A 21,507-nucleotide genomic window follows, 5' to 3' on the forward strand; every position below is an offset into this window, starting at 1 on the left:
ACAGGAGAGGCATTAGGACACCTTTACAAATGGACATAGACACGTTTTTAAAAGCCAGGACCCACCCTTCATCTCATAAATAGTATCTGCCAAGCAAAAAACATCACAGGAGACCCACAGCTCATTCCAGAGTTTTCTTAAGAATTTACAATCCCAATCAATTTTGTTTTCAATTGCAAATTATACACTAAGTATAAATATCAGGGACACTATTTTTAGGTCTTTGTTCTAAATATCTTATTTAATGGAGTCCTTCACTATTTAAATATCAATATCTATATTCCCAAATTTTCAATTAAGTCACAAGTCACATTCTCATTTTTTTTTTTTTAAACTGTCTTTCCCAAAATTTGACCCATGGTCGTACGTACACAGGAATGTACACATTGATTTACAGGACTGTATCAGGAGTCTGAATTAAAGTAACCAAAAAGAAATAATAGAACGTGAAAAATAGATGAATTTTGGAAGGATTCCCATTGTGTGCTGTTTAGCACAGGTGCCGGAGATTTTGTATCACCTACATTGTCCGTGTACACGTACCTCTGAATACCTGTGATGCTTCGATGCACCTGGTTTCAGAGGTGGACGTTTAATTAATGTGACCTCTGGGCTTCAGGGAAGAATAGCTCAACCAGGTGTCAGAATCCTCATCTAAGCACGGCTTTTTTGTTCCGTACTCATCGCTCACGGTCATTAATTCCCATAAACTCACTTTAATAATATAACACATTTTAATTTGAGAAAAAATAACATCAACTAAGAGAGAAAAAGAAAAGACTTCCTCACCAGAATTTGATAAGGAAGTCACTTTCTAGCATAAAGAGAAGTAAAAATCACCATATTCAAACAAGTTCTGTTTCAACCGAAGGCCATCAAGTCCTTCATATATTTCGTATATTTTCATGTACTCCCATGTTTGACAACTCCTAAAGACTTTCTGAGATGTTATCCAGTAGTTCTAAAAAATTTAATGTAAGATCATTGAAAAGTTGACTTAGAAAGAGAATCATCAACCAACAGAGAAATAGGTTTCTGAAGCACATACAAGAACCTTGAGGTAGTTTTGCAAAATAGTCGAGGCCCTGGGAGGTGCTGGAAGGGAGGCCAGGGACATGAGCCGGACCTGGACCTCCCATCTAACGGACCTGGGATGTTGGCTAAACCACTTCTACTCCAGGATGCTCATGTCTTCACTTATGAAAGGAGAACAAAGATGCCTATCTTACCCACAAGAATTAAACAGCGATAATAAATGCATCGAACATGGTCCGTCTATATTAGCTCAAGAAGGCTAAGTCTTGACCATAAGAAATGTCTGGTTTCCACGATGAAATACACTTCATTTCTCCAGACACAGCACTTAAGCCACTTCTCGGATGGAGGTAGACCAGGGAGGGAGCCGCGGCTTCTAACACCGGGAATGAGTATCAAATACTTTAAGAAAACAGCCTCATAATCGGGAGGAGAGACTGCGGTTTGCCTCAAGGTCTACACGGAATATGACCTCCAAGCCCCTTTCAAGTCCTCGGCTTCCTCTCAATGACAAGATTAATCTGGTCCCAGAAGTGACGAGGGGTCATGTTGTAGTCCACAGAATTTCTCAAACGCAAACATGCAGAAGCGCACCAGCTCCTCAAACTGGCTGTTAGAACGACTAGGATGACACATCGCCTCCCTCTGTAACGAGGATATAACCCTAGTTCTCATCTTTAAGACGGATTGTCTACCTAATGTTCTTTGTTGCTCATGTGAACGCCTGGATCCCAAAACCTACGGATGACGTCACCTACACAACTGTGAAGCCTGCAGCGAATCCCATGCCTTTCTGGCCGCCTGGAGGCTCTCCTGCAGGAAGTGTCACGAAATTGCTTGTACGTAGTTCCAACTACAGTTGTGTCCTGCGCTTCGACCAACCCAGGATTCAGTTCCCAGGAGTCCTTCTACACAATAGCCTTCTCATGGTGGAGAAACTTTTATTTCACAGAATAAAGGAATTGTTGGACTCACTAAGACTCACACATCAGACTCTGAATCTGCTCCGTTCATTGCACCAGGAGCTTGGGGAGGACTTATGAAGAAGCACGCGGCACATCTCAACTGGGATGTGGACTGCTGAAGGCGCCGTCACCTAGGAGACACATCTACCGACGTACCTTCCCGGGTGTGCCTTTGGTTCAGAGGAATAGCCCTTTTAAGGGAGAAAGTGGCTGAGACTGTTACTTTTACTTTCAGCAAACCCATAAAAGGAAAGACAACTCCACATGACCTGCAGGGAGGAAACCAGACAACTTTTAAGATTTGGACCCTAGTCTCTAAGACTCTAGTCCATGCACCACCACTGCAGGCACTTATCCATCTCGACACAGGATACCCTGGAGGGGGATTGATACAATTATGTGTCGCCCACTGTTTTAAGCACTTTTATATGAAATAGGCTCCTTTATAAAGAGCCTCATGTTGAGAGCCTGATTCAGTCATGCAGGTGGTGGAAAAGGACAGAGGAAGCTCCCTGTCCTTGTTCCTCAGTGACTTAGAATATCACATTAAAAGGAAAAAGAGCAACAGTCTTAGAGGCGTGTCAATTTCATGTATAAATTATGGTCGTGTCTACAAGGAACAGTGAGTGTGCTTGTACAATCAGGTAGAATGAATTCTTCAGTTGCTCACTGCACATAAAGACAGTTTAATTGCTTTTCCTTCGAAAGGGGAAAAAATTGGTACCCACAAACTATAGCCTATTTTCTCATAGATTCAATTCACTAAAAATGCAATGGTTTTGTGATTGTATGCATGGATAAGCAGATTTAACATCCTATTATTATTATTTTAAAAGTGCTTAGCACATATAGCAAAAGGAAAAAGAAGATGTTTTTACTACCTGTGGCTAAAGCACTTAAAATTACCTTTAAGTTTTTTGGCATTCAACAATTATGCTTTATAGTGTAAGAAATATAAAGAAAGTAAGAGAGAGAGAAAGAAAGATCAGGGAGGGAGGAGGAAAGGACAAAAGGAAGGAAGGAAGGAAGGAAGCAGGGAGGGAGAGAGGAAGGAAATAGGGAATGAAGAAAGATAAATATTCAAATTCTGCAAATGTCAAATCACACACACACACACACACACACACAAAATACAAAAGGAAAAGAAAGTAACCAAAAATCTTAATATGGCAGCATTTCACAAATATTATGAAAAATATTCTAACACCAATAAGCCCACACCTATATTACAAGAATAGGATGACACAAAGAATTTTCTCTTTCTTAGGAGAATACCTGGGGAAATTACCATTATTTGCATCTGTCAATCTCAAAGGATATTTGCATTAAGCGTTTAAATTATAGGCACTTGATGTGACAGCCAACGGAATCACATAGTCATCTTTCTAATATCTATTATAGCCTGACAGATATCTAATTAGTTGATAAATACCTTCAGCCTATCACCAATCTTCCAGGTTCTGACTTAGAAGCAGGGTACACGAACTCAATTTTGTTTCACACAGTTCATCTTTCACGTCTCAAGTTCTGTATAAGTCATTTAACTTCAAGACAGCTACGTCTACTAGTGACATTTTTGACCTTTATATGGTCATAAATAAGTGAGAAGGCTTAGGAATGAGGCGTACAACACAGACGTCACAGAGAATGACAAGAATTATCTGCGTGATTGATGCATCTTCTTACGAGTTATTAATCATAAGCTTAACTTATAAATCTCAAGTGGAACCTAGGAATTTTGATGTGACACACACATCAGAGTTGTGTCATTTTGCCAACTTATAAATTTTATAAAATGACAAACTATCTAATTAAGTTTCATCCCTGTCAGGCAAGATACTCTCTAAGAAATCAGAACACATATTCATGTTCTCATTCTTTTTTTACTTTATTTTTCTGTCTCTCAATCATAGCAAATTAACTGCCTACATAAAAAATATATTCCTTAGGGATTTTTTTCATCCATGTGGATACTTAAACGTAGAGCCAGGTGTGAAGTAAGTAAAACATTCACTCAACCAACCAGCTGTCTGGCCGAGATGAGGACTCACAAATTCAAATGTCTACAGGCCAGGCAGAGGACCTGGGATCAAAGCTCGCAGGCAGCTACGGGAGACGTCCACGCCTCCACACCCTGGGAGGGCCGTCACTCCGACACTCCAGGGGAGGGCTCCCACATGTCAACGCTGGGCAAATGTTCTTGACATTGCAACAGGAAAAGGGAAAGTGGATCTCTGGGTCTTCCACCAATTATGTGAAATCTAATTCTACATACTGACAATTAACAGAAATATGAATATTTTGCTACCCAAGCTCAGCAGTCCTGTGATCTCTGGTCTAGATGATTCCTACGCAAACTTTCTGCAGTGGTGAGGTTTCTTCCCTCCCTCCCTCCCTTCCTTTTCTTTTTTTTTTTTTTTTTAACCGTTCTATTTGGAGTGAACTGATGGACAGCTTTTGGAACTATACAGACATGGCTTTAGCAACCCTATCTGGAACATACTAAGAGAAAGAAAACAAAAAACATTTTTTTAAACTGTGGAGGTTTAAAGTCATGGAGGATAAAATCTAGTTTCAAAACTGCACGACAAACAGAACTAGCGTGGGATCTGTATTTGACTCCGCCGTGTCCGTAAAGAAAGAAAAGTTACATTTTTGAATGCGGTATTGAGAATATCCAACACGGGGCAGACTTCTCAAACGCTGGTGGGCGCAGCAGTGAGGGACCACCTACCCGGCAGCTGAGGAAGGGGTATCATCATGCGATGCTTTTCTCAGTGACTCAAATATTAAGATCGTGTCAACGAAACAGTGAAGACTATTCTGTAATAACCAGGTTTAAAATGATGATCAGAAAGGAAATGGTCCTATTTTAAGAGAAGGCACTTCCAAGGGAATAGAGAAGGGGCGGGGGGACCAGGGATCCACAGTAAACACCATTCGCAGTCTCCACTGCGCACAGAGCCAGGTGACGGCACCAGGATGAAAGAAAGGGGTGCTGCGCCTGAGACCTGCGTCTCTCCTGGGCCTCTCCTTGGGTCTGTCGCTTTCTCTCCTCTCCTCACGCCCCTCCAGCACTCCATTCCCTGCACTGCAGGGACGTCTCTTTTGCGTAACCCTTTGATCCTGCCAACCTCTCAAAACCTGTTCCTCCCAGCACTCCAGCTCTGTGCTCTCTGTCCTCTGAACCCGGGAGCCCCGCTCCGCCCCACAGACGCCCCTGCACGTTACATCCCGACTCTCGCCCATTCTTCAAGGCTCGGCCCCGGGGAGGGGCTCCACAGCCCACCATCGCTGTGTAGACATCACCCTCCTCATTTCCTCCACGGTGGTACCAGGAACAGTGCCTCCGCCTGGGCACACGGCACCCATCCACGCCCAAACCTTTAAGATCATCTCTTAAACATGTCTTTTTACCTTCGGTCTCCCTCTTTTTGCCAAATGTATGTGGAGTCCACGATGTATGTGGAGACTATGCTTTTAAAAAAGGTACATATGACTACTGCAGTTTTCGCTGCTATATACGGAGTGTTCGTGTCCCCAGATCTGCACAGAGTCCTAACTCTGAGTGTGACGGTTCTGGAGGTGGAGCCTCTGGGAGGTGACAGGTCACGAGGGTGGGGCCCACGTCGATGGGATTAGTGCCCTGATAACTGAGGCCCCAGAGAGCCACCCTTCCTGCCACGTGGGGACAGAGACGCTGCTATGAACCAGGAAGCGTACCTTTGTGAGCACCGTGATCTTGGACTTACAGCCTCCTGAACTGTGGGCAACACACATCTGCTGTTTGAAAGCCTCTCAGGCTATGGTGTTTGTGAAAGCTGCCCGAATGGACCAAGACGCCCACTTTTAAACCTTCAACGGTTTCTTAGTCCCCACCAGCGTTCCTAAGAGTTTTAATCTGAGCTCTTTTAGCATTCTGGTGAAGTCTAGTAACCTCAAACTAGTATTTTAAATGCATAACAAATACATCAGATTACAAAGGAAAAAATTACTTATGAAAGCGTGCTGAAAGCCAGATGTGTGCTATAGTACTAGATGTGCTGTTATTTCACTAAATGACAGGTGACAATTCTAACAGCTAATGTACCTTCACAATATTGCATAGTAATACTTCAAGATATCCGCAATAATTGTAATAAAACATGGAATTATCTGTGATTTGGTGGCAAAGTACAGGTAAGGCTAATATTACATTTGCCTCATAAGAGGATAAGAGGAAAATATTAAAATATTTTTTACATTTATATAGAGATATATATGTTATATATATAAATTATAATATAATATCTGTATCTCATCGTATAGCTATTTACCATTCAAGTCATGGGTCCCTTGAATTCTAGAACCACAGGTCTAGAGAATAAAATCCAGCTCCTCAACGTGCGATGCAAATTATTCACAATCGAGTGTCATCACCATGTGGCCACGTGGGCCCATCTGCAAACGTGTCCCTCACCTCTGGCCTGGCCAGGTTTTGTCCAGACTCTGCTGCGGACCTTCCTTTTCTTAGAGCATTTATTTTAGAAAACGTGTCACTGTACATTTTTCCTCTGTCCCTTGGGGATGCATGGAAATCTTTTTAAAAGCCTCTTGCCAGCTTCACAGCCCAGGTGTGTCTTTCTCAAGGAACTGGGGACCGTCCCTCTGCAACGTGACGTCAGGGGTGATAAGTGCTCCTACTCTGCAGTCGCCCTGGAGGACAGGAGCCGGGCTTCCGTGGCTCCTGGCTGCGTAACTACATCCAGTCCGGGAGCCGAGGGAAGGTTTACACGCTCCCAGGAAACTCAGAGGGCCTGTGACCCCCATCATGGCTCTGAAAAAGTCTCCAGCCCTTTGCTTATATTCATTTTAAAACCTAAACTTGGAATAAACACCTTAAGGAACATTCATGTGGGTAAACAGCACCCTTTAGAAGGACAGACTCTTATCCTGCATAAGCCAGACTCAGGTGCAAAGAGATGCACTCTTCGGTTTCACCATCCTCCAAATTCCCATGCTCTGCCTTTAAAAGTTTCGCTGAACTGTTTGGTCCTCAGTGCTCAACTGGAACAAAATGCTTGTCAACCAAACTTCTGTGACGCTTTTCTCCTCCCTCAGGCTCCCAAACGTTGGCTCACCCTCAGCCTAAGCCACGCACAGGCCTCAGGGGAAGACCTTCTCCGACCCACAACCCTTCCTGCCCGTCCTGTTCACCCGCCCCCCAGCCCAGCTCCCTCTAGCTTTGTCTGCTGCTCTCTATAAAGGAAAAGCCTGTTCCTCACCCTTGAGATGCCTGCTGATCTCACAGTCACCGCCCTGCTTTCTCTATGGCAACAGACCTCTTCCCCTCTTGCCATGAATAAGCCTTCCCCATAAAAGTCTTTTCTTCCTAAAGCTGGGTTTGTTTTGCCTTTGACACCTGTCATGGGAGTCCTCCATGCCTCATCCTCGGGGGCAAGAGAAGCCCCTCTGAGCAGCAGTGGAGAATCAGTAAGCTGGGGCAGGGAGGGGAGGGCTGATCACCCAGGACGGTTCCAGGAAGGACAGGATCCTGGAGGAGAACGCACCCAGCCACGCAGGGCTCTGCGGACACAGCCTCGAGGGTCTGCGGAGCTGAGAGGCCACAGCAGCTGCCACGGGCTCAGAGCCCCGACGCCGAGACAGAGACCGTGGGCCCCATCGCCCTCCACCCACGGACCCGCGGTCCCTCACTTGCAAGACAGGAGACGGCTGCTGACGCCATCAGGCCTGCTGTGTCCTTTGCTCAATAAGCCTTGGGAGATTTTGAGACCCAGCACATGCAGGGGAAAGCTCTAAAAACAGGGCACAGGGTCTCCTTTTATGAAGGAAATTTACACTTACAAAGAAAATGTACATTTGCAGAGCTGTCTCTCCCTCCAGCCCCAGGAGGACAGTTCCTTAAGTCTTCCTCCGGAGAAGTTACAACAAACCTGACTCAGGACCCTTGTCAGGTTTGAACCACACGCTTCCTGCTCTTCTCCCCACTGCCGCCTCCCCCTCCTAGAGGCCCCAAACCCTTCTCCTCTGGTTTAGCCTCACATGGTGCCTAAACCCGAGTTCTAACCACTCCTTCGAGTGACGCACATCTGGGTTCTCCCAGGGGTCTGTGTGTCTGTGTGACATGTGTGTTAATAAACCTGTGTGTGTTCTCCTCTTGCTCATCTGTCTCTGGCCGGTCCCATCCCACCCATCAGAGAACCTCAGATGACACGACGAACTGCGGAGGTGGAAAGGTAGATGCAGGTGGGCAGGAGATCCTGGGAGAGCTGGGGTACAGGATTCCTCCCAGATGTTTCTTAAAAAGTGGGAGCTGAAGGAAGACGGGGGATCATCCAGCTTAAATACAAGTAGAGGTGTGTGTGAGAGAGACAGAAACGCTAATGAGAAAGATGTGGTAGAGAAGGAGCAGCTGGAAACGCAATGAAGGGGAGATAATTCCTACCTTGAGGGCCCTGAAAATAGAAACACTGTAGAGTCTAGAGCACAGAAGGGATTGCCTGCAAGTGGGAGGCACATTCTCTCATCTCCAAAAGGAGGAAGAGCAGGGGCACAGGCAGACCTTTGTGCTGGCCTTGGGGAAGCTGTCTGGCCTCGCTGTTCTCTGTGAGTGTGTGCGCCTTTCCAGTAGGAAGTGGTACCCTTTGCTGAGACAGAGAGGGATTGAGGTGAGAAGAAACAAAAGACACAGACAGACACAGAGAAATCTTGGCAAGGTCTCCTCTTGCATTCCTCAGCCTGTATCACCGTCTTTTTTTTTTTTTTGTTTCCTCTTACTTGGATTCCTAATGTAAGAGACTCAAATTCTGGAAATGTAAATTTATATTTTAAGTAACAACTGAAGTAACAAGGTCTAAAAGTTCAACACAAAATGCCATCCTCTTTAAGTAATAAAATATTGAATCTCTATTTTTTTCCAGGGAAGTCTGAAATTAGAGAAATCAAATGATTTGGGCATGTTTAAAAAAGACTCCACTTTTGACATTTTCGACTTCATTTGAATTAACAACATTCAAGAAAAGGCCAGCTAAATTATTGTGTATAAAATGAAAACTCTGAACTTTTTCACATGTCAAAAACGCTTTGATGATAGTAGATTCAAACTTTTGTTAGAGATCTCATATTTTGATGGTTTAAAAACACAAAAAGTTCATTCACATTTTTTTTTCTGGCGTAATCTGAACATGGCTTGAATGGTACACAGAACCATTACTTTGAGCTAAGACAAGGCTTCAGGGCACGAGAGACACAGTCAGGCCCTCTTCCCTTGTGAACGGACTCCCTGTGCCGCAGTCCTGACCGGAAAGACCTACACGCGGCTAAGAGGAGACAGGTGAGAGGGCTACCTGGCGATGGGGCCAAGAGGCTGGAAGGCGGTGGCGGTGGCCGCTGCAGGGAGAGACGGGACCTCGGGTGAAGCAGTGACAGCACGTGGCTGACCCTGCTCCTTGCGTCTGCGTCCTCGCTTGCGTGTGTGACAGCCAAGACCCCACTCCCCATCAGGAAACCCTGCTCCACTAGAGGGGACTCCAGCCGTGCAAGCCTTGAGCCGGCCAGGGAGGTTTACCCTTACAAGTCCCCGGTAAGAAGCACGCCCAGACATGCTCTGACTCCTTACCTCGGTAAGTGAGTTTGAAGCCTGGCCGGTTCTGCGAGTGGTCGCTGTAGAAGTGGATGAGCGTTTCGTGAGTGGTGCTGAGCAAGGCCGCGGGCAGGTCGGGGCCACTGAACTGCCCGATCATCGGGCTGGCGTGGTAAGGTCCGTTTTGGATTTCAAGGTAGTCATGGTTAGCTTCAGTAGAAAAATTCAGAAATTGAATATGTGCACCTATGAAAAAATACGCAACACCGGCGAAAGTTAATATCAAATTTTACGATACTGTTTATCAACAAGGATTAACTATATCTTTCTAGGAGGCAAAGAGGAGGAGAGCATACTGTGAATCACAGTAAACCTTGGTTCAGTTTCACCTCCGCCAGCTCCTAGCTGTGTGACCTTTGTGCGTGGTGTGAACGTCCCTAATTCAACTTGCTTGTGAAATATGGGTATTACCGCCCTGCATTACAGAGGCATGCAGCGAGAATTCTTACGATGGTCACTCAGAGAGGTAACACATGGGACAGTGGTTCTGTCCAGCTGCCATTATGATTATTATCACCACCAGAAACACAAGGTTGTAACTGCATATCGTCATCTACAAATTAATTTATGGCTTTATCAAGGAAGAAGCCAATACAGAACTAACAACATGCAACAAACTTTAAAAGGGGCTTTTAAACAGACGGTCATACCACTGCACAAGAGATTTCTTAGTTTGGCAATGATTGTTTCAACTGTGTTGTGCCTGCAAAACAAATGACTGATGTTTGCAAGAAACGCACTCGGATCAACCCCACTCTAAGGCTCACAATTCGATCTAACAGCGCCTGGCACAGGGCAAGGAACCAAGACTGTCCAGGTGGCCCATGTTGCTGGCATCTTACTGATCTGTGTACCAGGTAAACTTCAGCTGGTAACTTAGAAGAAAGTCAAAAGCAAAGTAATTTAGAGTTACTTGCTATGGCGTGGTATTTTGAAAATTTAATTAATGTCTCTGAAATATTTTAATTTACTTTAAAGTTTATTTAGAACGCCAAAGACATTAGTTTTTGCATAAAGCCAGGCAATTAAGTTGGATTTGTAAAGCTTAAATTGAGAATACCAACAGCTATTGTAGATCATTCTTTCAACATATGAGAAAAGTTTTACTTTGTTATTCTTCTCCTGTTCTTGATAGATAAAAAGCTTTATATTTTTTACTTTTTGTCTAATATATGTGACACATTTCCCAGGTTTTAGGAAATTAAACCAGTTCAAGATATTATTATAGTAAAGATCATGTTTACCTCACATGCGTAAATGCTGAGAAAACTTAAAGCCAAAATATCTACTTAGTATTAATGGAAAATGCAGGTATCAAAAGCCTGAATTAAGTAAAAGAAAGAAGAAAAGCTCACGCAAAGATTAATAGGGAAGAACAACCTAAAGGCACTCAATAAAATTTAAAATTATCCAAGAAACACAATTTTATCAATTATGGAGAAAACTTTGTGAGGAAGAAGAAAAGAGTAAATAATGGCCTTTCCAGTCGGGCAGATTATAAGTCCAGCTACCCTGCTTGGAGTTCAGTTTATCAAGGTAATCACTGTTATTCCCATCACTTCACAGGTGCACAAACTAAGGCTCAGAAAGCCTGGGTGTTACGTCCCGTGTAACACAGGAAGCAGCAGAGTTATGTTGACACCAACTCGGACTGACAGAGCCCTCATGGTCTCTGGATTAGCGTGAAAACATGTAGACAAAAGCTGATGATCTCAGGATGTTGAAAATATTACAATCTTTTTGGAGAAAATAATTTTGTATTAAAATTGGTCAGCCTAGTTTGATAGAGAAGACTGGAAGGAAGCAGAAAGTGGACCGTTTCATGAAGAGACCGAGTGAAAAGCCGAAGAAAGACTGGCAGTGAAAGATCCCTTACAAGGCAAGCAAAAGGTGGAATCTCTTCTAGAATGAGTCATTCACTCTGCATCACACGGCCCGAACTTAACACTAGCAGCACGTGAGCAGTCAGGGAGGGGCAGCCCGGCCTGTGGCTGTCCTGGTCATTCTAACACCGGCACCACAGGTGACCAGCGTGGAACAGATCTATACACTTACAACATTTCTGCAACCATTAAAGTGTCAAGCATCTGTCTCTGTGGGAGAGACATCAATGAGCTAATTCATTTTCTTCTAAATCCCAGCAAATATGTTTGGTCAAAATAAATTTGGAAGCGAGAAAAGAAGAAAGAAAGAGAGAGGGCTTGAGAGTGATAAAGATAGAGAGAGACAGAGAGGAAGAAAGCAAAGAAGGAAGGCAGAGAAAAGAGAAGGCAGACTGGTGGTTCTTAGTCTTTCGGTTCTGACCTGTCCCCTCTACCTGCTGTGATAATTGAGCCACTTCATAAGCCACACATCAGTATCTGATCTAGTTCCTCACCCACTGCTGATTTTAAAAAAGTTTTCTTCTGTAGCCTGACCCACAAATCTGATAAGAAATATTTTATTTTGCTAATTAATAAACTATATATTAATGGATTTTTTTTTTTTGGTGGCTGCATCAAGGCCACGGAGCCCCTGTGCTCTGCAGCGTCTCACACATACCCATCACATTCTTCACCGGGAGGAAGAACACAGAAGCTGACACAAGAATAATCAAAAACAAATGTTGAATTACTGACATTTCTATTCATATCTGAAAAGTACCAGATAGGATGTGAAAGTAGGGCAAGATTAGAACACTTAAACAAAAAGGATTCACTTTTGGGTATAAAATCAAATAGCAGGGAAATGGCTTAAAATAGGCTCATTTCAGATGTGCATATGCAGACCTCAGATGTTCTCATCCGGAGACACATTTTGAAATTCACAGAATGACCCAGTCAAGAAAGAAATGAGAGACAGCAGGCCAGATCAAGGGGCAAGAAAAAGGAAAGATGGCCAATATCTCCAAAGTAAAGGAAACAGCGAACATGGCCGTTTACTGATTTGGAACTAAACCTGAAATGGAAATGGAATTATGACAATTATAATTTTATGAAAAAAATTAGCATATTAAGCAGGATAAGTATCCAGCCACATATCAATCCACTTAATACGTGTCAGGAAATAGAACCGAGCCCAGCTCTAATCTAGTTTAGAATGGAAGCTTTAGCTATCCAATTTTTAGCAAATTGTGTCCAGTCTGACATCATGAAGTCAAAATGAAGGGATTAAAACAAGCGTAACCTACTTATCCTTTTCTTATCTCACAGAATACCAAAAATGTGTCACTGCAACAAGAAAACCAGTCTGAATGCCCATCTTGGGTGGAATTTATACCGCCTGTCATTACATACTGAAAATTAAGTGTCAGTAAAAGGCACCTGCAGAAAAGATTTTGACTCTGGACTTCGATAAATCTTTGAATAGTAGCCTGACCGTGGCTTCAGAGTTGAGCTCTCGTCTCTTCGTTGATAGAACTTGTGAATCGTAAGTGCTCTATTTTATATCTTCTGTGCATAAGAAATATATAGCAAGAGAGTTAATAGTTTTAGAACAGTGGATAGGCTAAAGAGTCGTTTATATCCTCCCTACGCTTCTAGATGGTCTAAAGCCATGGCCAATTTGGACCTCATGGTGCGCGGTATAAGTGCAGTTTTTAAACATAAAAAGTAATGATAAAGCAGAAAAAACTTGATTTCATTTCTATTAACTGTGCCTTTAGAAATTTTCAAGAAAATAGAAACAGAAGTTCTGTGTTGATTGGGCTCATGGCAAAGTCACACAAAACAGAAACACAAATTTGTGGAAAGGAAAGAAAACAACACAGAAATCATTAGAGCATTTGGCTTAGCAAGTAAAAGCAGTTAATAGTGAAGTAGTGCCTTCTCCATATCAGGCAGATATCTGCACTACTTCGGAACAGCTGCAGAAGAATGATACCTTATTGCATTCATTTCACAGATAAGGGACAAAGGTTCAAAAACATGTGGATAACGTGTGCAAATTCATGCCATCAGTCACTGACAGAGCTAGGGTTTCTACTCCGCTGAACGCAGAGCCCAAAGACATGAGGAAGCACCATGCACCCTGCACAGCCCTGGGATGAAGTCCCTTGACGGCAGGTTCTCCCCGAGGCTGGATGCGGGAAACGGTGGTCAGGGCGATGCGTAATTACCCAGGGGGGACAAAGGTGGCTCTCCCATGACGCCCCAGCAACCGATCCCTTTGCCTATTCGATTCAGCTCCTGGCGGGTCCACGCGTGTAGGAGGGAAGCAGGATTAATCAGAAGAATTAGCTGAGTGAGCTGGTAGCTGCCTAATGAGCGGGTTGGTTGTCTATCAGGTGGCCCCGTGCATATCCGGTCGTATGGAAAGATCCAAAATACCGCAATAAAATCCTCCGCGAATGAAAAACACCTAACCTGTGTTTCCTCAAGAAAAGGCACGGGCGTCTCATATTCCGGATGAGTGTGTTTCTCGGGGTGGCTGGGGGAACGGGAGTCGCCTGTGCAGTAACCACACGTCAGTGGTCACGAACGCCCTGAGCAACCCAGACCCACACCGACCACCCAGGGACCAGGAACGTGCCTGCCTCGGCCCTAAGCTCACATCGTAATCTCATGTTTAGAAGAATACTGATAGATTACAGAGTTCACCACAGACCAACCTGGGCCAGTACTTCAACTTAACCTGGAGGATGTGATGCTGAAGCGTAACTACATCTATTCCAAAAAGCTGGCGACAGTCCCACTATGTTGCACGTATTTAGGATTTAAGACATACAGTTCCTTTTCGCTTCTTCTTCAGGATGCTTTTGAAAGCCCAATACTAGGCCATATCGACTATTTTAGAGGCAAATAATTTTAATTTTAATATTCCATAACACAACATTTCGACATTTCTTCAAATACATGTTTTTTAGGTGCGTAGGTCATGATCACAGGTTAGACCATTGAATGGATGTTCTTCCTGAATTCCCGTCTCGCTTGCTGGCGTACGGGGGAGGGAGCAGCAGAGGCAAACACAGCGAACGGCAGCCTGCTCAACTCGGGGCGCCGTGAAGTCGGGGAGACGGCGAGGCGGGCAGCGGGCCCCGCGCGCGGCGGTCACCACACCCGAGCCCCGCGCTCAACCCCCCGCCGGCGCTGCTTGAGGGGACCCTCGCGGTTCCTCCCCCTTCAGAGGCGAGCACACCAGCAGCACTTGCCTGACACGCCCGCGCCCCTCGAGATGCCGAGACCCCGCTGGAACCGCCGGGGTCACCTGTACCACCGACCCAGCCCGACACCTGGCTCCGCACACGGAACCGCCCTCGTCCGGATCTGCAGGTCCTCAGGCGAGCACACAGAGCAGGCTCAGGGGCTGGCTGCGCCAACGGCGGGTGAAGGCAAAGGCCTCGTTCCGTCCAGCGCAGGGCAGAGCCACGGCCTTTAAACAGCGAATCCGAAGGGAAAAGGCCGGAGGCGAGAGCGCGCCCCTGGGGCCCTCCTGGGCACGCCCTCCTGGCACGGCGCCTCCCTCTCTGTGCGCCGCGCCCCGGGGGCCCCTGCAGGACGCCGTGGACACGCCCCTCGCGTGTGTGCCCCACAGCACGGGCCCCTTGCACGCTCCCCCTGCCCCGGGGGCCTCACGCCCACCGCCCTCCTGCTGCTCTCCTGACACCGATTCTCAGGGCAAGAGCTTTGAACCCTTTGTAAGAACTATACCCGGCTCCTAGGGCAACCGCGTCCACTCACGCGCACGTTCACTCACCATTCAACGAACACTCACTCAGTGACTAGCAAGTACTCAGTGACCGTGAGCCCTTCTGGGGCACTCTGTGAGCATCTAAATCCGCACGCCTACCACAGTGCGTGCTTTCGAGGAAACCACAGGTGGGGAGAACCCAAATGAATGAACTGAAATGTAAGGAAATCACGGGGGCAGACAAGCAAAGGCCTGACAGGGAACCAAAATCTCACAAAGACTGCATTTCTGAAGCAGGCCAGAATGGGATCTTAGTGTGTATAAGAATTAAAAGGATGAACTGTTTAAGGCAGGTAACCTGAAAGTTCATAACTAAATATGATAAAAAGCCAGTTTTCAAAACCTAAATCAATGCAAGGCATAATAACAAAAAGTTATAAAACAATACTAAAATGAGTCATAACCTGGAAAAAAAAAGCCTTAAAAATTGTCCAAAAGAAGCCACTACCGTTATTGAATTCCAGCGATAGATGATAAAAGGCAGTGTTATAAATAAAGAGATTGAGAATTGAATTAGGGATGCTGCATTTTGAACTTCATGTGCCTGCTATATCATCATTCAGCTAATTTAATTTGCCTTGAAGAGTCCTGCATGGCTGAATTGATTTTTCAAATAACTTTCTGTTCTCAAAATTATTCTGCTAAAGCTTTATTTAAATCTGTAAGTCACTTTCAATTAAAGACACAGTTCTGTCAACAGAATAAGGCCCATTTTTTACTCAGCCTGATTCTTTCCAAGATAAAAATTAAAAAGTTGATTTGTGCGGAATTAAAAAATGTCTTCACTCACCGTAGCCAATGGGCAAGGCGATCTTCCAGGTGCAGTCCAGGTTGTTGGGGTAGGCGCCCGGGAACCCTGGGCTCAGGACCACGCCCCCCATGCTGCTCAAGGTGCCCCCACAGGTCGCTGTGGGACAGACGAGGAGTTAGGGCCGCAGGGCATCGCTTCCCAGCAAGGACAATCCACTCCCAGCCCACCCCCGGCTCTATGTGGACATGCCACCTAGAAGCAAGTCTTCAGAAAGGAAGCTGCCCCTTCTTTCAGCACAAACATAATGTGATGCCCTTTCCTCATCTGTGGGTCTAGTTCTCCCTCCTGAGCTCCACCGCTTAAGAACAAAGACAGGTCTTCAGTTTATCTGCGTCTGGTCCACAGAGGGTCTCAGTGAAGCTTAGTCAACTTAATGTGTTTTGGTGGGGCATCCGATTGACTTCCAGGTTCTCAGTCGTCATTAATACTCTCGCCTTTAAGTCAGGACAACTAGTGTTGTCCTGGGAGAGAAAGGAGGGGGTCTCCATGTTGGGTGCACCTCCTGCCGAACAAGCAGGATAACCTAATTTCTTTAGTACTCAGTTATCACTGTACGTGATCGTTCTTCTATTCATCTCGAAAAGCAAGAACCAATGGATGAGCGTGCAAACAGAGCCCCCGAAAGCTGTGTATCAGTCTTTTTTCCTTTGTGATATTTAAAAAACTCCACAATGGCCTTCTCTTATTTTACATTTGTCCAATGATACTATCAAGTTTTTTCAGTGTAATCCTCAAGTTTCAGCCTCCTTCCCAGGGCTCATCTGTCCACCACCATTTGGCAGCCTGTCTTCCTGCGTCCTGTTAGAGAAACTCCCTCCATGTGAGACCCTTTCTTTTCGTTAAATAGCATATTCAAAGAGTTTTTGGTAAAATGGTATCACTAAAGTACAAGGTGTTTAGTTTTATAAAAGAGCCAGGGATCCTGGGGTTTGAACTGGGCTTATATATCTTATTTCATGCAGATTTCTGATTTTTTGGTAAGGATATATGGGATCTTTACTCCAGGGCACAGGCCATGCACCGCTGGAGGGACCCCACGGTGTAGGGAATGCCAGCTCAGTGCAGGGCCCTGGCACACGTCCTGGCCACCCCGAGGCTTGTCGCCGTGTTCAATTTAGTTAATATCGGTTAAGTTCTGGGAATGATGCTTGACAGTAACTTGTAGAGAAGGGTTTTGATATAAATTATCTTCATCAGCACAATTATTAAAAACAATTAGGACTTGAGCTATCCAAGAACTAATTAGTAAAACAGTGTCTCTTTTTGGATTTCTAGTCCTAAAATCCCACAGCTTGGATTAATCTAAAGCTAACAACTAAAAAAGAGCTTTCAGTCTCTGAAATAAGACTTTGAGATTTATCGTGGGCCGCGTGTGAGTTTTCCAGTGAAGGCCGTCCCTCTGTACCGTGTAAGGGATTAGCAGCAAGCTGATACACCTTTGACATCTGCTAATATACGAAAATGCAAAATAAGATACACAATTAATCATTTTTGGCTAATGTAGGTAAACTATTCGAATAAAACATTCCCTCACATAATGCAGAGTGCCAGCAATGACATACCATTTGACTGAATATCCACTGTGAGCTGATTTTATTTTAAAGCTTAAAATATTTAAATCCCAAGTTTCAGGGAAAGCTCCCCATTTAACAGTAAACAGGGAGACGGATGTTCTGTGCCTCAGTCCAGTGAGCCCTCCACACGGCAGCCACTTGGATAGCAAACACTTTTCATATAAAACACTGTCCCTCCAACTTCACGTCACTTTCGGTACTTCTGAATTCTGTTTCTGGAAATGTGATTTTCCTGAGGCTAAAGACGTACATAGAACCCTTCTCGGACTGTCAGACCAGCTACACTCCTTCCTGCCCGTGAGTTAATCCCCTGGCTTCTGATGTGCCTGTGCTGTGCGCTTAGTGCCTCGAGCCAGCAGTCTTGCTTCTAATCCCTGTTGGTTGGTCCAGAGATGCTGGAAAAGCTGAGGGACCACATCCAGGGGGAGAGGATGCTTGTCCAATCCAATAACAGCATTATCATCATCAGGTAACAAAGGTTTCAAAGGAATTTACAAGTGCATCTTTGAAGCCCAAAAGTAGCTCAAGGAGATCACCATTTCGTTACTGATAACCTGCACAGAGACACAATGACGGAAGGCATGTCCGTACCGATGCAAAGGGGAGACGGGTAGTTCCAACGACGAACAGTCCCTGGCATACAGGAGATGTGGGAACGGCCCTGTTCAAGAGAAAATGAAATAAAACTCACATAACTGAACACAGAGTATGTAAGGCTTAAATGTTTGTGAGAATATCTGTTCTTTTTTTTGGTTTTCCCTTTTTGATTTAATTACAAATGCAAAAAAAAAAAAGTCAGAACCCATGAAATCTATCCTACTAATGTGTATTAATGAATCGTATTTTGGAATCAAAATACAAAAAAAAATCCATAATCACTGCATTTCTTGTCACTGAAATCAAAACCTTGCAATGTCCCTTTCAATGGTCTACATTTCTGCCAGGAGGCTCCAACTTAATGCTTAAAATGTTGAACTGAATTGGTCAAAGTAAGTCTTTGTTTTACATCATCAGAAGTGACAGCTCTTGGTCTGAGAGGCTGAAAGTGATCAGGAAATACTAGGTATTGATCTGAAGGGTGAGTGTCAAAGGTAAGCAATCAGCTCACGCAAAGGTAACGTTCATGGCTGCCTATGGTTCACGTGCAGCGCACACGACCTTCACGGTTCAGCAGAGAACGGGGTCAGCTCCTCCTTCAGTGCAGAGAAAGGAAGACTTAACACTCATTTTCTTTTCAGACAGCCTCACAAGCTGTCAAATTAATGTGCCTGAGATGAAATTAATCCTCATTGCTCAGGCTCTCTCTATCCTTTAAATACATGATGTTTTCAACTTTCAACCTTCAAAAAACCTGTCCTAGCATTCCTCTTTTAAAATTCAAACGGCAGTGGGCTGAATTCTCAGTGTTTCATGATGAAAGAGAAGGTAGTGAATGGGCACCTCTGTGGGCAGACTACTCATTTTTACTTTTCTCCCCATTGTGACTTGGTGGTTTTATGTACTATGGGTACTTATCGTGTGAATTTCCATTTGCCAACCAAACTTGGCATAGCAGCAGTTGAAAAACAAATCTTTAATTCGTGTTAAATTATCCCAGCCATGTTGGGAACGCATCAAACAAGAATCTGCACTGAGGCCGTTATCAATGCGAAACCAATTCCCCAAGCTTAGGAAGATTTTACACGCAATTCATCTGCCACAAAACTCATCTTCTCCTAATTCCTAATATTCTTAAGAGTTGTTACCGTAAAGGAAGACTGTATCTATACTTAAAGAAGACACCCAGGACAACGCGTTTCCTGCCAGATTTCATGCCCTGTATCTCCTCATTCTCTGATCTATTACATTATCTTTAATAAATTTCTTTCTGAATGTTGGACAAACATAAAGTACAAAAGCCTTTAAAGATATTAATGGAAGACTACCAACGAAACGGTCATTTACTACCAATCTAGGTCACACTCTGCTACTGATTTTGGCAAAGACATGTCATATGACTGATTCCAGCTGAAATGTTTATATAATGGATCCAAAACAAGGCAGGAATCTGTGTATTTATTTACTAGTCTAAAGTGGGAATTCTCTTTTCTTCTTTATCTTTTAAAAGAAAAGTAAACCACGTCTAGAGAAAAGGAAATCGTTCACGTGTCGGGGACTGACGTTTGCTGTGTCCTGTCTCTGCCGCTTTGTGCCTGAATCACACCAGGCAGATGCATCTATGGACATCTGCACAGAAATCACACAGGGAACCGCGCTCTTCACGAATAATGGGTAATTTATGCCCGCTGTCGTTCCAAACACACGAACGTGTTAGCAGCATTCCCAATTGTTAGCCATTTTTTAAGGAGTCCAGAATCCTTTTTAACTCGTGTGAATGAGGGACAGTCCCAGCTTGTAAACTCAACGCTTGACACTGTTATGAAGGAAAAAAAACCTGCGTGTGCATTTGAAAACCAGAGCTAAGTGGCCTGAATGGACTCTACAGATGTGCGTCTGCAGGTTTTTGTCTCTAAGGAGCCTATTAAACAATTCATTATAAGAAATGTCTATACTCAATAAACCTTCCTAGCCTCTTCTCTGAGCTACAGAGGTCTCCCTTATAGAAGGATGCCGAGGGCAACCGCGAAGTGCCGTCGTGAACGTGCAGAAAGATGAGCACACCTGAGCGAGAGCACGTGTTAACGTGTGAGGATTTGGGAGAGAATAGAGACAGCATGGTATTTACATGGTTTACGTCAATTTATAAAGAAGCAAAAAAAAAAAAAAAAAAAACCAACCCTAAGAAGACATAAGAACAGCTTGTCAGTAGAGAGTAAGGTGCTCCTCTAAGTGAAACCCCTGGGATGTGACTCATACTTCTTTCTACTGCAACATGTGAAACGGGAAATTTCTGACTTAAAGAATCCATCAAAATGTGGTTGGTTTAGAATTTGCTCCCATGGCAGAACTTTAAGCAAAGCTTCTTCAGTAACTCCTGTTCTACTTTCCAAGTGTCTGCCCACCTTTTTGCAGAGTCAAAGCAATTATTGTAATACCCACCAAGATTTATGAAGGCAGGTTGTAGGCTGTTTTGATGAAGGTGGCTTTATATACTGATGTTCGTCTATAATAATAGCGATACTGACTTTTAGTTGCTGAAGTGTTAGATGTTTTACTGGTATTTTCTTAGACTTAAGACCCAGGCCGATTTCTGCACGTGGTCCCCCTAGATCTGCCAGCTCGTCTGCCCCCCTCTTCCTCTCAGGCACCAGCTCACTCCCTTTGCCCACAGAGAAAGATGTGCGACCAGCGCCCACGCCATGAGGCTGGCTGAGATTAACAGGGGTTTTGTATGTGAAGCACGTGGCGGGCGGGCCGTCAGCTTCCAGTGTTGCTGCCGCTGCTCTGACTTGTCTCAGTTCTGCAAGATATTTACCCCAGCGCTCATGCAGAAATGGAACTACGTGCTATGCTGTCATCTCATGCTGTATTGCTGAAACTTCTTTCTGATGATTACTCAAGCTCTTATTTAAGTCGGTTACAGAATACCACTAAAAATAACGGTCTTGAAATACTATCAGCTTCAGTGTCGTAATAAACTTACAGCAAAAAGTACACTAGTACCTGAATTCACTGAAGCGTAGAAACCTAAGTAGGCTTAAATGTGTTTATTGGACTTCGGAACATACGTGTTTAGATTTCAGTATTGGTATGGAGAACCACACACAGACGATGCTGCCGGGCAGAGATAAGCTATTCGGGGAGTACGCTTATTTGTGGCTAACCCAGAAAATAAATAACAGAAAAATGACTCACGTTGTTATACACTGGTTT

The 21,507-nt window shown here is 44.4% G+C and overlaps 1 protein-coding gene across 1 annotated transcript in view; it reads right to left on the minus strand.

The window, feature by feature from the left end:
- The window catches only part of CSMD1 (CUB and Sushi multiple domains 1), a 1,409,269-nt gene that overhangs the window by 137,536 nt on the left and 1,250,226 nt on the right, over positions 1-21,507 (minus strand). The window contains exons 39-41 of the mRNA XM_057697717.1: positions 18,286-18,355; positions 16,100-16,216; positions 9,619-9,828 (exon numbers count right to left, since the gene is read on the minus strand). Coding sequence (XP_057553700.1) covers positions 9,619-9,828; positions 16,100-16,216; positions 18,286-18,355 — 397 coding nt within the window. The remainder of the gene's footprint in view (positions 1-9,618; positions 9,829-16,099; positions 16,217-18,285; positions 18,356-21,507) is intronic.

Source organism: Hippopotamus amphibius, chromosome 10 (assembly GCF_030028045.1).
Source record: "Hippopotamus amphibius kiboko isolate mHipAmp2 chromosome 10, mHipAmp2.hap2, whole genome shotgun sequence".
NCBI classification, from domain to species: domain Eukaryota; kingdom Metazoa; phylum Chordata; class Mammalia; order Artiodactyla; family Hippopotamidae; genus Hippopotamus; species Hippopotamus amphibius.